General features: G+C 43.3%; 1 protein-coding gene across 1 annotated transcript in view; it reads right to left on the minus strand.

The window, feature by feature from the left end:
• Positions 1-236: 236 nt before the first annotated feature.
• Positions 237-17,268, minus strand: part of unc5b (unc-5 netrin receptor B) — a gene marked incomplete at both ends in the record, with an annotated part of 125,612 nt that continues 108,580 nt past the window's right edge. The window contains 10 exon segments of the mRNA XM_080740126.1: positions 237-402; positions 1,200-1,410; positions 1,413-1,479; positions 2,669-2,848; positions 6,243-6,392; positions 9,068-9,307; positions 10,108-10,282; positions 11,396-11,483; positions 12,054-12,464; positions 13,594-13,788. Coding sequence (XP_080596252.1) covers positions 237-402; positions 1,200-1,410; positions 1,413-1,479; positions 2,669-2,848; positions 6,243-6,392; positions 9,068-9,307; positions 10,108-10,282; positions 11,396-11,483; positions 12,054-12,464; positions 13,594-13,788 — 1,883 coding nt within the window.

Genomic DNA, 17,268 nt, shown 5'->3' on the forward strand with positions numbered 1-17,268 from the left:
CTGCTCAAGTAAAACATTTGAGTACTTTTTTTCCACCAACTGGCTGTAGCTGTGAACACTACCAGAGGCCACCTTAAGGGGGAGCTGATGAGGCAGAGGTAACAGAGTGTGAAGGAACCAGCATGGTCTAAAGGTTTACGCTGTCTGTGCAGAGGTTGTGCATATTCTTAGGCAGGTTGTCCATTTTTCCTTTTAGTCGTGGTGGCCCAAAAAAGCTCTCTTGCCTCCTCGGCGAATCAGCAGTCCCCATCCGTAGTCATGACGACCAGCACCTCACTCTTCCCCATCTCCTCCAGCGCGGTGGCCAGAGAGACCAGGTCGGCGTCGCCTTGGTTACAGGCTTCCCATAAGTCCAGGAGAACACCTGTGGGGCTGGGTTTGGTTGCAAAGTAGTTTAAGTACCTGAGGGGGAGAGAGAGAGAGAGAGAGAGAGAGAGAGAGAGAGAGAGAGAGAGAGAGAGAGAGAAAGGATTAAAGAGAGAAGTAAGGCAGACAATCAAGTATTGCAGTGGCGTAACGTAGTGACGGTGCGCCCTGATGCAGGCTGTTTAGGACGGGCCCCCGATAGTCCAATGTAAACTACTAGCAGTGGAGTAGAAAGAAATGTCCTGGAAATTGGAAATACTTGAGTTAAGGTGTAAATAACTCAACCAGGTGTTGACGCTAAGGTCATAACCACTTGCCCGACAAGTAAATCATCCATAATAAAATGATAGGTAAGATTTTAATTACTGCTCAATTTAACACTTATTTCCTGTGCGATAAAAGATTTCATACCTCAATACCTCCAAATCCAAATACTGTAGCAATGATTGAATACATGGTTTCACACTATTATATATAAATGTTTAAGTGTAGCAACAGTAAAAACACATTCTTATTCACACAGCACATTATAGATAAACAGTGCTCTTATTTTCAGAAGACAGAGCGCTTTGGCCACGTTCAGCTGTTTAGACAGATATCTCGTGTTGTGTTTATAGACGGTTGCGTCCCCTCTCAAACGTTGCCTGGTCGGGCAGTCTGAAAGCAAACTTCACCTGTCCGAAAGTTTTATTTACCTGCCGGGGGCAGGTGGGCAACCCTTCGTGTCAATTACTGCTCAAAATTGTACTTAAGTGCAGTACTTTTCAGGTAAAGAGCAGTAAATAACGAAGAGGCATATCTGTACTTAGCTACTTTACACCACTGGTGCTAACCTGTCAAAGCCCAGACTGTGAGCCAGCAGCCTCCAATCACAGCCGCGGGCGCTGGGGGCGTCCAGGCTGGCGCAGATCTTCTGTCGGATGGAGGCGGGCAGGCGGAAGGCATAGGGTCCCACCTGGGAGGAGGGCAGGCACGTACCTCCTCCCGACGGCAGGGGCGAGTGTGGCGGAAGAGTCTGGACATAGAGAGAGTGAAAGAAACAGTGTTTTTTTTAATTAATGTCCTACTTTGACATACCATAGTGTGTGACACAAAAGTATTTGAATTTAAATCCTGAAAAAGTAGCAGTTTTTGGATGAGGTATCCGCCTGATGCTATGAATGAACGATAACACCACCTTTTGAAGAACATATCGAAGACTATATGAATAAGAAAAGGTAGTGAAAGACTTGAAAGTAGAGCATCCTGAGCACGTTCACTTTAAACTGTCCATGTTTTTCAATGATTCCACTTTCTCTCACGTACCCCCTGTACTACCTCTGCGTACCCCCATTTGAGAACCACTGATATGCCGTTGTTTCCTGTTGAGATTGGCACATTTCACCCAGGTTTTTTCATCTCACTCACGTCACTTTGTCTGCTGACCTCGCTCAGCAACAAAATAAACTAAAGTAAAAATACAACAATTCACAGGAGGCAAGCAGTGATCAATCACCCCATGATGTGCACTGCAATGTAGTTTCAAATGCACTACATTGCAGGTGTTTTTTGAGAGTGAAAAAATTACAAGACACATGTGACATGTGTGATCTGGGCAGCTTGCCCCAGGAAATGTGCCAAGCTCAATAGGGAACAACGGTACTATATCCCCAGAGGTGTAATACTGTCCACGGTGCTGTGGTCCATACAGTACAGCCGGGGTTTTCAAACTGTTTTGATTCAGGGCACCAATGTCAAAATACTTTTTCATCTACTGTACGGGACCCCTGAATTACAGTGTTCATTTTTAGAATCTTACATCATATTAAACGTAAATTTATTTTTTCCACCTGAGATACGTTATGTCACGGAGCCCTTTCAATCACCATGATATGCGTTTTGTGCAAATATGGTCCCATTTATGTTAAAATTGATGATAAAGTTGCGGGGGCGTGGCCAACTAAACTGATACCAGCCGGCTGTGTTCTTCTTCGTGTGCTTTATTTCGGGAGGCTCCGACCACATTCTCCCATGTATCCCTGCGGATACATGATTCCTGGGGTACCATTCAAACTATGATGGCGACGCCCATACAAGGGACAAAAAAAACGTCATTTTCGCAGCATAGAAACCAATGGCTTCGCTTCGTCCATATTTTTTTTACAGTGTATGGTTGTGTGAGCTTGTAGATCTGCTATTTTTGGTGAAGAGAGTTGACCGTAGATGGAAAAAGCACTGACCAAGAACAGTGACAATCTGGTTTGTTTTACTAAGCATAGTGAGGTCATATTGATGTAGCAGTAGCACCCTGGCTTTGGCAAACCCTGCAGTACGGTACCTCCTGGATGTCGGTGTGCAGCTGGAAGATCTGGCCCTCTCCCTCCACCTGGCGGACGCAGATCTTACAGCTGAGGGAGGACACGGCCAGGCTGCCTCTCTCCAGGCTGAAGGAGCAGTGCAGAGGCCTCTGGCTGCCGCTCCAGATGTGGTAGAACGGGATCTCCTGGGAGGCACAGGTACAGGCACACGCACAGGCACACGCACACGCACACGCACACACACACACACACACACACACACACACACACACACACACACACACACACACACACACACACGCACACGTTGAAGCACCGTTAATTTTGTTGACTTACACTAAGCATGTACAAATGTAACCAAAATGAACCCATAATTGTACGTACACGCTTAAGCCCTTTGAATACAGGCGCGTTTATCCGCTCGGACAAAACTGACAATTTCATTTTTTTTAAAGAAAACAATGATTCTCTACGGCCTCATGCACACCGGATCCGTGCATTTTTTTCTCTATCGAACCCAGTTCGATTCGTGCGTCTTGTTGCATGCGGTAAAAAAAACTCATCACTCCTTTTATGACTCCTTTTGGGATCCGCAGCGCCGATTCCGCACAGCATTGCACACCAAATCCAATGCGTTTTATTCATGCAGCAAACGAAAAAAAATGCAAAGGGCTTTAGAGTTACAAATGGATAAATTAACAGTGAGGATTTTACTACTGTAGTCTACATGTAGGCCAGATGTAGGCCAGATGTAGGCCAGGCTTTAGAGGCCACACAAAGCCAGATGTCTGAGCTTAGCTGAGCTCCTTCCAGGAGCTAAGCTAAAAAAAAAATATTGAACCAATGAAAAGTAGTAAAAAGCGCTTTGGCCAAAACCTCCTGACTCCATTGGATAATCACACTGTCTGACAACTTGCCAAACCAGCTAACACTGCCCGTTTAGCCCTCTTTTCTTTCATAAATCAGTTCTATTGAACACCCTTTACTATATATATATATATATATATATATTTTCTTTTTTTTCTTTTTTTCTTTTTTTCTTTTTTTTCTGATAAATTAGAACTTTTGAGTCAGCAGTTTTTTGGCTGACAGCAGTGATAATGCTACTCCAGTGGTTCTCAACCTTTTCAGGCCGTGACCCCCAAGATAGTCATATTTTAACTGGGGACCCCAGCACCCTGACGGTACTATTGTGAAAATAGCAGATCTTTTCACAATTTCTGCCTCTAATATTTGAGAATTTGGCCAATGTTGAATTTGTCATTTCAGAGGTATTTAAAAAGTCCTTAAATTGTCACTTTAGAATTGAGCAGATACCCTCTATACACTTAAACTTTATGTTGGTTTGTTTACTGTTGAGTGAGAAAACAATGTTGCACATTAAGTTAACCATCTGGGGACCCCCCGAAATAATTCAGGGACCCCCCTGGGGTCCCTAACCCGACCCACAGGTTGAGAACCACTGTGCTACTCAGTGCACTCGCCAGGAAAAGCTCCTCACAGTGACGCCGGGTGTATTCACAGATCGGGACATTGTTGCGTATCAAAGCAACACCCTCCTCGTCTCCTAGCTGTTAGCGAGCTCAGAAAGTGCTGGTTTGTTGTTGTTGAGTCACTCGCCTTGAGTGTTCATAATGCACTCTGGCTACTGTGGCGGCAGAGTGCAATGGAGCGTGCAACAGTTTACACTGTTAAGAGACTGATGACAAGCTAGCCGTTCTGGTTCCACATATTATTGCTGGCTTAAGCCCCAGTTATCCGTGGTCTTGTGTCGGTGTCGTGCTCAGTAAATTAGCAGATCTGCAAACTCACAACGCGTCGCGGACGTGACACGTTGTGAGCTTGTATAATATAAAGTGTAAGTGTAAGCAGTCAATTAACTACCTTCTTTAGCCCAAAACCAATGGCATTAAATAACATTCATAAAATTACAGTAAAAAAGGAAATTACTAGGGGGAAAAAAAGAAAAGGATAAACGCTTTAAAAAGTATGTGCCACTTAATCATTAAAAAAAACTCCCCAATTCAATTATTTTATTTAGGAACTGCATAATTTGAATAGCAGATAGTATCTGCTATTTACAGCATGCAACACCAACGGTGCATCTAAGTATAAATCAGTCTTTAGGCTTGTAAACGGAACAACAACAACAAAATTGAGTCTTTGTTAGACCACAAACTGTATGTATTCCTGCGCATTACTTTATGACACAGCATTGAATAGCATCTTTCACGGTCGCTTAGATAAATCCGTTATCTAACCAGTTCATGAGATGCTTCTTCTGGTGTATCTTAGCCCTTTTCCAATAGAGCCAGACTTTAAAACCCATTTAGATATAAATATAAAATTTAAATATAAAAAAATAGCAGATATACAAGCTCACAGCGCGGCACCGAGTGCCGCGCTGCGAGCTTGTAGATCTGCTATTTTTGAAAAATCGTGAAAATTAGAATTTTGACCCGATTCTATAAGTGTCTTTTGAATCCTTCTAAGATTTTTGGAAAAAACCTATGATATGTCAGCAATCTGGCTTAGCCATCGTCAAAGAAAAGGTCATTTTCACTTAACTGTAGCTCAGTTAGTCTGTTCTTGAGAGACTACTATGTCAGTGGTTCTCAAACCTTTTCATGTGAAGGACCCCCAAAATGATATTTATTTGGCCATGGACCCCCATCTCAAAATATTTAGTTCCAGGGACCACCCAGAAGCAAAATTTGAGTTACAAACGTTCGCTTTGAAAATACATACTGTATATTCAAAGATTTGCACACATTTTTACGACTTTTTCAAAAATAGCAGATCTACAAGCTCGCAGCGCGGCACTCGGTGCCGCGCTGTGAGCTTGTATATCTGCTATTTTTCACTGGTTAAAGCATTCAATAATTCTAGGCCTAAATGGGTTAAGCACAGGCTGTTAGTGCTGCATCAGAGAATGGCACAGCGGCGGGCGGCAGTGCTGTGTGACCAGACTGGCTAAAAGAGAAAGAAAGCGTGTGTGTGACTGCAGGGGCGTCACTAGGGGTAGGAAAGTGGGACTGAGTTACTAGGGCCCAAGGTGTTGGAGGGGCCTTAATTATTTTATACTTTAGCTATTGAAAAATAGCAGATATTACAAGCTCACAGCGCGGCACCGAGTGCCGCGCTGCAAGCTTGTAGATCTGCTATTTTTGAAAAGTCGTGAAAATGTGTGCAAATCTTTGAATATATGTATTTTTTTAAGCGAACATTTGTAACTCAAATTTTGCTTCTGGGGGGGTCCCTGGAACTAAATATTTTGAGATGGGGGTCCATGGCCAAATACATACCATTTTGGGGGTCCTTCACATGAAAAGGTTTGAGAACCACTGACATCACAACATAGGTTTTTCAAAAAAAACCTTAGAAGGATTTGAAATATTCAAAGATTTTCATGAATTTTTCAAAACATAGCAGATCTACAAGCTCGCAGCGCGGCACTCGGTGCCACGCTGTGAGCTTGTATATCTGCCATTTTTTCAATAGTTAAAGCACAGGGGCCCCACAGTGAATACTTGTACCCAGGGCCCAGAATTTGGTGCGACACCCCTGTGTGAGACTGACCTGGTACTTGGCCAGTAATTTGCTTCTCCAGTGCGAGTGAGGGATGTCATGGATGGACAGACGCAGGTTGTGGTAGCTGTCTTTGAAGAGCAGAGGCTTGGGATCCTCCAGCAACACTCCGCCTAAACTCCTCTCCAAGTCCAGCACCTCCTGCACACACAAACCAGACACAGGGAGATTGTTAAAGACCCAATGAAATGACTATTTTGGGTATTTTATTTTGAAGTTTCAGTTTGAAAAGGAAGCCTGTGTTTCCGAACCAATCCGAGGGGACCAGCCCTTCAGGCGATGGGATTTAAAATCTGAGTAATGGGAGTAATGGGAGCCAGCAATGGGAAACAAACAGGTGAATGTAATCAAAGGTTCAATCCGAGGGATTCACACTTTGAAGTGCGCATTTCAAGGGCTATGACGTCACTGGTCACAGATCTACAAGCTCACAATGCGTCGCAACGCAACGCATTGTGAGCTTGTAGATTGCTATTTGGCGCGGCCCAGTGACGTCATATCCCTTCAAATGCGCACTTCAAAGTGCGAACCCCTCGGATTGGAAAGCGGCTATTGTCATCACTTTTTGAATTTCTGTTCACAGGAAGTAATTAAGAATGGCCTATTTAGGGACCTTTGATATAAATATACACAAATTGTTTATTTTCAATCTTTTTGGCATCTAGTGTTAGGTATGGCCATATTATCACTACAGATATGCTCTAAAAGTGTGAAAAACATGTTTTTGATTTCACCCTCTCTTTAATGTTCTGGTTTTAATGTGTCTATGAGGTTGACAGCACTTCATTAGACCCCTTTATGAGCAATTGTGTATTCCCTTTGTATTTTGTATTTCTTCCTGGAGGCTTACACCTTGTGGGTCAAAAGTGCAGATCTGATTAAATGACATCATAATAATCATTCCCTCCCATGTTTTAGGGGGGAAATAAATCATGGCACTGCATCTTTCAAAAACAGACACGAGAACAGTCAGCTTATGGGCGGGTTTGTTTTCATGTGCAACGCAAATAGAAATAAATAAATACCGTCATTCATGTTTGGCATTTCCTATTGTTTGTCTTATCGACTATGTGTGAGTGACAGGAGGATGCTAATAAATCTTCCGTTTGGACCACAATGGCACCGCCGACGACAGCAAATAACGATAATACTTGTGATCACGACAGAGACAGCTCTTCGGAGACTGATTGACAAGCAGGACATTTCAAAACATTGAAAGGGGTAGATTCTACAGATTAAATGTTAATAATGTCTGTCTAAAAATCTACTAAAAGACGTGGCACCGAAGCTTTCACCGCGACTGAGATGAGAGAAAAGCTGCATTGATAGAAATTGCACATTGGGGCATGCAGTGTGTGACTGCTCTGATGTTGGACTCCAAAGACACTGCTGATTCATCGTCGGCGATTCAACTCAACTCAACTCTCATCATAATAATTTGTAAAGCCCCTAATCACTGCTAGAGTCTCAAAGGACTTCACAGGCCCACAGCTAACAAAAGAAACCAATGACATCAAGTGAACTAACCCTGCTCTGATTCATGATCTAATGCAATCTAAATAACAAACACCACCTCAGTCACCTTTTTTCTTTGCAATTCTTTTTCACTTCCCCTTGTACTGTTAAGCCCTTTGCACGCAGACGCGTTTTTCTTGCACGAAAAAAACAGGCGGTTCCATTTTTTAAAAGAAAACAATGATTCTCTATGACCTCATGCACACCGGCTCCGAATTTGCCATGCGGCAGGTGGCTGCGGCTGTGCGTTTTTTTCCCGATCGAACCCAGTTCGATTAGTGCGTCTTGTCGCATGCGGTAAAAACTCATTGACTCCTTTTATGACTCCTCTTCGGATCCGCAGTGTGGATTCCACACAGCCTTGCACACCGAATCCAATGCGTTTTAATCATGCAGCAAACGGAAAGAAACGCAACGGTCCTGTGTGCAAAGCCCTTTAGTCTCTGCAGATCCCTACTCGTTCATTAGTTCGATTGCTGTCCTTTTCTTTTTTGCTAGTAGATCTGCAATTTTTGCTACTTTTGAATTTGAATCCTGAATAGTAGTCGTTTTGGACGTATGAGGTTTCACCCAATGCTATGAATGAACCACTCTCAGCACATTAACTTTAAACTGTGTCCAGTTTTTTTTCCACTTTCTCTCACGTATCAACTGTGGTATCTCTGCGTAGTGCGTACCCACCAGGGGCGTCAATTGGGTATGGCAGGGGTATGCAGCTGCCATACCCTGGGTCCAAGGGGGAAGATAAAACCTAGTTCTAAATATGAATCCATGAAAGTCTCTTTGTCTATCTGTGCGGGTTATTATTTTGGTAAATTACAGTAAAATAACTACAAATGCAACATTTTACAAAATGGTCACTTTATAATTATATTCTCCCCACTTTTATTCTCGCCATCTTGACAAGATGGTATATTCCCAGGTTCCGCAGGTCAGCTGCACAGGTGCAATGCACTATTGTTAATTGTGGCACGTTTACTAACATGCCAAGTTTAGCTGCACTTGAACCACTGTTCCAGGCTGCATATCCAGCCCAAGAAACCGTAGAAACGGGGGTAAAAAATAAAATGTACTTCTTCTTAAAATAAATATATCATGCCTGTTGCTAAGGTATGGCAACATGACTGGTCTCTTGCACGCGTGCGAAGGCGCGCTTGCAAGACACCAGTCATGTTGCCATACCTTAGCTTTTTCTGAACTGACGCCACTGGTACCCACCGATTGAGAGCCACTGCGGTAGATTATGAAATACACTGCCAGAAAAGAAGAAAAAAAAAAAACATGACATGACATGGTGGTACCTTGAGGGCGTGGGGGGTGTCGTGGATGCAGTATATTCGGAGGATGTAGTCCAGGGACAGACACGGCGCTCGAGGCGCGAACAGGGCCAGCTGAAGGCGCTTGCAGGCAGGCTGCGGGGGACAGGACTGTCCCACCAGGCCGTAGGTCCCCAGCTGCTCCATCACCACGTGGCAGCTCTCCTCCTCCAGCTGCAGGTAGCAGGGAGACGACAGGGTCTCCTCCCCCACCGTCAGCACCTCCTGGTGGCGAGACAGAGGAACAACGCTTTCTTTAAAGAGGTGGTGCCATAGTTTTGTAGCTATTTCTGGTTTTCATGTGTCTATGAGGTTGACAGTACTTCATTACAGTACTTCATTAGAAAGGTGTGGTTGTTATGAGCAATCATGTATTCCCTTTGTATTTGGGGTTTCTTCCTGGAGGCTGACACCTTGTGGATCAAAAGTGCCGATCCAAAAACACAGATAAAATGACATCATATAATCATCCCCTCCCCTTTTACCATTCACCCAACACTGTGGGTGTGGCTAACTTCAGCTTGGTCACCACCCACCATGAGAACCAGGCATAGTTAATGTACTGGTGGGTGTGGCCACATAAAAACCTAATTTGAACTCTTTCTGTACACTCTTTTGGTAAAAAATCTTCCTTCTAGTATAATCATAATACCTAATAATCCTGTTTCTTTTTTTTGGGGGGGGGGGGGGGGGATCAAGGCACTTCATCTTTAAATTCATTCTTTAAATCAACTTTTCGACTGGTATTTTGTCGTTTTATTCTTGTATGTAATAACGATCGGTACATTTCTTTATAATAGTTTCTCGAGTCCAATGCAGCTATGACCGCGAGCGATGGAATTTTGCGGTAAATCGCTTATTTGTATCGATCAACGATTCCATTTTTTCGTCCGTTCATAACAGCGGAGATGTCTCCACAGATTTTTGTCAATAATGGGCTGCCGTAAAATAGGTTGAAAACAGCCGCTAGAGAGTTTGTTTTGTTTTTTTCCGCCTATACGACTGGTTAATGGAGCGTCTCTCACCTCCCAGCCTCCCTGGTGGGTCTGGGTCTTCAGCACCAGGGTCCAGTCGGGGGTGGGGGTGTCCAGCTGGGCGCAGTGGGGCAGGGTGAGCACCACGGGACGGTTGAGCAGCATGCAGGACGGACCGCAGCTCACCACGGGACTGAGGACCGTCTGACTGCCTTCTGAGGGGAGCCTGGAGGAGACGGATAGACAGATACAGTAAGATACCTTTATTATCCCACCAGGGAGAATCAGTCGCCCAGAGGCTTACAAAGTTACTTACAGGTAAAAGTATGAAAAAGAAAAAGTACTTTGGTTTATTAAAAAGAAAGCAAAGCAATAAGAAGCATCAACAATAGAGGGTATGCACGTGACATCATCATCATCATACCCAGAAGTTATGCGGTAACGCCTACATTCTGGCCTTGACAGCCCATACATACAAACAGAAAAGTCCTATCTGATTGCATTAAACGACATTATATAACATTAAACTCACTTTGCAACTTGATTTGCCATTCACTTTACGCATGTGCATACCCTCTCCAAATAAAGTCAGTCAGAAGTGTCAGACCATTAGAAGTGTCTCACCATTATCTTGTCATAACGCAAATAATAATGCTTATAATACAGTGCGGTGCGGTGCCATTCAAAAAAGTGTCCATTGGTCAGTGCAAAAAAGCGTGAGATGTGACATGTCCTCATGTCGCTCATGAGCTCAACAGCACAAGAACTCTGTCCTAGGAAAGTCATAAGAGGTCAGAGAGTCTTGAAACAAATCTTAATTCTAAAGGACGAGACCTGGTCAGCTACAGAGATGGCGTAGAGAATCACATAACAAAAAGTTTCCAAACATAATTTCAAACATCGTACTTTCAGAACGGCGTGCGTATATATATATATATATATATATATATATATATATATATCACTGCCGGGCAGAAACCTTGTATCTCCATGTTTCAAAAGTAGTGAAAACAGCAGATCTACAAGCACACAATGCCTCGCACCTAAAATCCTTAAGGTCCTTTAAATCCTTTTTAAAATGACGAATACAAAACAAACAGTTTTGGAGATACAAGGTTTCCACCCGACAACAACGATATATATTGTCAGAGGACCAATTATCAATTAGCCTCCGGACGCGATTGAAACAATTAATTTACTTATGTTATTCCGTTCAGGGGAATCAGAGAAAGAGAAATTAAAATGTAATGGAGTTCTATTCCACTATACGCGTGTGTGATGTGCCTTGCGGCTGTGGAGAAGACGGAGATAGAGGGAGAGAGAAGTAAAAGTCACTCACGTGGTTTTCTCCCACTTGTTGATAACGAGGTACATCTCGTAGAACTTCCCCTGAGGGATGGCGCCCGGCGGAACCAGCAAGCTCACACCTGCACAGGGGAAACAGAGTCCACAGCCTTGTCCTTATCCGCGCCGGTGACAAATTAATTGGATAAAGTTGTTGTTTCATAAGTTCGCTACGTTTAAAGGACAACTTTAGTTTTTTTACAACAAGGGTTCATATTTTATATTGTAATTAAAGAATATAAAAGATGAGTGTTAAAATTATTTAATTTACTTCTTTCTATTGTTTTAGAGATTTTTATTTCAATGGTTGGGGTCATGCGTACAAGTGGCTAAATATGTCATTTTACACAGAATAAGCCCATTCTCACGTATTAGAAGGGTAGTGTATGAGTCACCAGAAAAAAAGACGGGTGTTTTTGATGAATCTATCATGGTTAAAATGAAGTTTGAAGTTACAACGGGTTTGTATAGGAATGGGCTCTGGATGGGGAGTGTCTGATAAAATGAATATCAAATATCTAAATACTGAATGAAGCAAATTAAAAACTGTCCAGGGTGTTCACAAAAGCCTGAGTAGACGATAAAATGACCACGTTTTATTTCAAAGTGGAATATCCCTTTAAGAATCTAAGCGGGTGCAGGCTCTTACTGACCTGTGTTGGGGATGGTGAGGCGTCCTCCCAGGTGCCCCAGCGTGGCGCCGGCGCTGTGCCCGGGCTCCCTGGGCACGGTGTGGGCACCGTATTGCTGCTCGCCGCCGCCGTGCTCCCCTCCGCGTCCCGTCGTCCCCCCGCCAACGCCCACCGACTTCAGGCTGAGGATGTCGCCGCCCTCGGAGGCGGTGGGCAGGTCCACGGAGGACAGCGTGGAGGAGTTGTACACCTTGATCTTCAGGCTGGGCATGGGCGGGTCCAGCAGCGGGGAGGTGGTCATGGGGATCTTGTGGTGGGGGCTGACGTCGCCCCCGCTCAGGCCCTGCTGCAGGGAGAAGAGGGGCCCGCGGAACGGCCCCGCCGTGGCCGTCAGGTCCGGGGGCGCCGAGGGGTGCAGGAGGTGAGGGTTGTCTGCGTGGATGGAGGGGAGTGAGAGAGGAGACGTTTCTGTTTCAGTTTCAGTTTTCAGCTACAAAAAACGTATACAGTACATAGTGCAGTATGAGCAAGACACAATCACATTAAAGGACAACTTTGTTTTTTTACAACAAGGGTTCATATTTTAGATTGTAATTAGATTAAAAAGAAAAGATGAGTGTTAAAATGTTTTCATTTGCTGCTTTCTATTGTTTTAGCGATTTTAGTATATTGATTTCAGTGGGTGGGGCATGAGTACAAGTGGCTAAATATGTCGTTTTAGACACAATAAGCCGTCAATTTCTTTGTTAAGATTTACAACAGCCCCCATAAGTTGCATCTGCCCATGAAGGATTGCAATGCATCTTGGTAATGGGCTTATTGTGTCTAAAAAAAAACATATTTAGCCACTTGCATGCATGACCCCAACCTGGGGGCATGCATGCAAATCAAAATCGTTAAAATAATTAAAACGATAGAAAGAAGTAAATGAAAACATTTTAACATTCATCTTTTCTTTTCTCTAAAAGATCTAAAACATGAACCCTTGTTGTAAAAAAACAAAGTTTTCCTTTAAAGAAAAGAAAGGAAAAGTCCAAGGCACAGGTTATCAAGTCCATTTAACATATCAAAATTGGTCTGTGACCCACAAATGGGTCGCGACCCACTATTTGGGAACCACTGTGTTAGTGTGTGTGTGTGTGTGTGTGTGTGTGTGTGTGTGTGTGTGTGTGTGTGTGTGTGTGTGTGTGTGTGTGTGTGGACAGGGAATTACTACTTTGTGGGGACCTCATGTCCCCACAAAGATAGTACAATCGGAGAAAAAAACCTTGTGGGGACATATTTTAGTGTCCCACAAGGAAAAGGTTAGGTTTAGGGGTTAGGTTAAGGGTTAGGGTTAGGGTTAGGGTTAGGGTTAGGGGTTAGGTTTAGGGATAGAGGTTAGGGTAAGGCCACAGGACTTGCATAAAAATGAATGGAATGTCCCCACAAAGATAGTAGACTATGTGAAATGTCCCCACAAAGTAGCAAATGCATACATGTGTGTGTGTGTGTGTGTGTGTGTGTGTGTGTGCGTGTGCGTGTGCGTGTGCGCGTGCATGCGTGCGTGTGAATAACTCACCCTGTCTGGGAGGCTTATAGTTGCCAGGGTGGAAGGCGGCGGTGAGAGCAGAAGAAGAGTCGGTGATGTCGCCGTGGAGATGGCGACACCGGCGGCGGTACGCCAGGACGCCCACGCACAGCACCAGGATCACACACAGCAAGAGCGCCCCCACCAGGCCGGCATACACCGCCACACCCATACCTGGAGCTAGCGCTGGAAACGAGACAGGAACGCACAGGGTTATGGGCTGAAAAAACTAGACAGCAGTGGTGTAAAGTAACTAAGTAGATTTACTGTGCTTAAAAGTACAATTTTGAGGTATTTGTACTTTACTTGAGTATTTCCAATTTCCAATACTTTTACTTCTACTCCACTACATCTCTGATCCAAGTATTGTACTTTTACTCTTTACTCATTTAATTGAAAACTTACTAGTTACTTTGCAGATATAAATTATAATATCATAAAACATACATTAACCACTTTAGCCCTATTTTATACCTAGGCTATTTGAAAATAGCTACAAGCTACAAGCTAAAAGCTCACAACACGACACATTATTAGCTCGTAGATCAGCTATTTTCAAACATTTTGTACTTTGTTTGAATTCCCGACTTCTACTTGTAAGGGTCCCCTCACACCAAAATACCTAGAGTGGAATCCGCCAATGCATTTCAAGGAGAATGGAGCATTATTTTGCCAGTAGAGGATATCTACAAAAACCGCTCCATTCTCATTGACATGCATTGGCGGATTCCACTCTAGGTATTTTGGTGTGAGGGCACCCTAACAGAGTATTTCTACATTGCAGTATTGATAGTTTTACTTCAGTAAAACATTTGAGTACTTTTTCCACCACTGCAAGAGAGGCGATCAAGAAATCATTACAGTACTATTCATAATATAAAGCCATTTAACACTTATTGCACACTAACGTAAGGTTGTTTTAATGATATTTAATGATAATATTTGTTACTTTTATCAATTGTCATCTTCATAGATGGTGGTCAGCCACAAACTCACAACAACTGGCCAATAAAAAAAATATCTCACATCTTTCCACAAAATATTAGAAAGCGCTCAATAGTGGGCTTGATAAAAGCCCGGCTCAATAAGCAGGGTCGATATAGTGCTCATTATCAATAAAGATTAACAAGCTTCATCCCTAAGTCCACGACACTTTCCACTGTGGCTAATCTTTGCTTTAAAAAACAAACAAGCAAAAAAATGTTTCTGTTTTCATCATAATGTTCTAATTTTGTTTATGCAAAGTGCAATGAAAGAAAGCACTGGCTGTACTGATGAGATCCAATTACTGAAATCCTAGTGTCTAAGATTTCCTCAGAATACACTGATTTAATGAATGCAGAAAAGTTATCATTTTAAAATGTGTAGCACATTTTGCATATAGACACTATTACTACGGCAAATTAGGAGTCCACTGGTACATACATTCAGGACTATAGGTATTCTTGGTAATATTTCGGACTGCTCATTTTGTATGTCCGTGCCAAAAAATAAATAAAGATTTGCTGAGAATGTCCATCACAAGTCCACATGAGGAGGATGGTACCTGGTCACAACGCAATGCGCTGTGGTCTTGTCGATCGGCTATTTTTGGAATACAGAGCCAATTCAGTTCACTAAGTATAGAGGGTCTATAAGTGGTTAAAAAGGGCATTGAGAATAACACGCAATGGCATTACACAAGACACACACACACACACACACACACACACACACACACACACACACACACACACACACACACACACACACACACACACACACACACACACACACACACACACACACACACACACACACACACACACACACACAGAGTACAGACGCGTATAAATCAAATGTCAAGGAAAAGGAGAGGGTAGGACATTTTTCACAAGAGCACGGCGAATGCAGAACACTTTGTTTTATAGTCTATGATTGGAATGTAACCTCTAAAAACCTCTGAGTTAACAGATTTTGTGGGGAGAAAAAAAACAGATCTACAACTGTCTGTAACAGCAGGGTGGAGGGCTGCTGTGGGGGTCCGACATGGAGGAGAGTCTATATGCTAGCCTTAACAAACCCTGGCCACAATGCTGCGTTTAAGGGAGGTTACGTCACGCAGTGCAGTTCTCTTTACATCCTCCAGCGAAAAACAAACCTAAATAGATTGTAGCTCTTAACTCACTCTTAATAGGTGTAACATTGTCAGAATTTTGTTTGGATATTGTTTATTACGAACGCAACCAAAAGGTCGAGAGAAGAACTTTTTTTTTGCCAGTGGGGAATACACCATACTGTGAAAAAAACTATAATATCCGGTAAAATTCTCCCGGTGGAGGTAGCACCGTTCTATTCCGTATCAGCCTCACGTCGTAACCAGGCTTTTCTCTTTGCAAGAATGCGATGCGACACGTTCTGAGCTTTTAATTGGTCTTAAGTAATTAAATCAAGTAAAGTTCAGTTTATGTCTCAAATAGACCACATCAAAGTTTTCCATTGTGCACCTTTTTCTTCTTTTTTTTTTTTTTTTACAAAACACCGGTCAAAACGTCAGTGATTGGTGATCTAGGTCAGGCTCTGGTTAGAGAGAAAAGGAGACTAGATGGACAGACTCAGAGGAGAGCAGGGAAGGAGAGAGGATGACTAAAGGGAATGAGGAGGAAAGCTGGACTGGACAAGACAGGAAAGTAGAGAGATAGAGGAGAAGCAATGAGGCCAGTCAGGAGGAGAAACACTTACAGTACAGTAGATAAGGTTTGTGATTTGCCACGCTCGTTTAGATCAGTGGTTCTCAACCTTTCCAGGCCGCGACCCCCAAAATAATCATATTTTAACTGGGACCCCCCCCACCCCCACCCACCCTGCGAGCACCAAGAGTTGAGGCATCACATTTTGTATAACATGGTGCAGATATATCTGCATATTTCTAAAGTGACAATTTAAAGGGGAAGACCACCCATTTTCAATATTGAAATATGTCATTAATATACCTTAGAGGAGTTGTGTGGAAATATAAAAAAAGTTCCCCCCCTTCTGTATTGCCTAGAACTGGAGGATTGATTTTGGGGTTTGTATTGTAAAGTACAATGTGTGATGTCATCAAGTTGTAATTTGCAATACAAACCCCAAAAATCAATCCTCCAGTTCTATACAACACAGAAGGGGGGGAACTTTTTTTTATTCCACACAACTCTTCTAAGGTATATTAATGACACAGTTCAATATTGAAAATGGGGTGGTCTTCCCCTTTAAGGACATTTTAATACCTCTAAAATGACAAATCAAATATTGGTCAAATTGTGAAAACGGCCCATCCGAGCCTATACACTTTATGTTGGTTTGTTTACTGTTGAGTGAGAAAACATGTTGGGGTCCCGACCCACAGGTTGAGAAGCACTGCCTGGTTTAGAGCAGGAGGAGGAGGTTCGCAGTTAGGAGATTTGCTGAGACACAAACTAGTGAAAACAGCAGATCTACAAGCTCACAGCGTGTCACTTTGCTTATACAGTTACACGCCGGTGTCGTGCACCGATCTACAAGCTCACTCGTGAGGCGTGCTGCGAGCAAGTATGAGAGCAGGCATCGGAGCAGCAGAGACGTACAGTACGCGGTGCTGGAGGAGGAAAAGGTGAGAGGAGGGAGAGAGAGCAGAGGCAGGCAGAGCAGCGGAGAACCAAACTGGAA

Source organism: Nannobrachium achirus (assembly GCF_963921795.1).
Source record: "Nannobrachium achirus genome assembly, chromosome: 13".
NCBI classification, from domain to species: Eukaryota; Metazoa; Chordata; class Actinopteri; order Myctophiformes; family Myctophidae; genus Nannobrachium; species Nannobrachium achirus.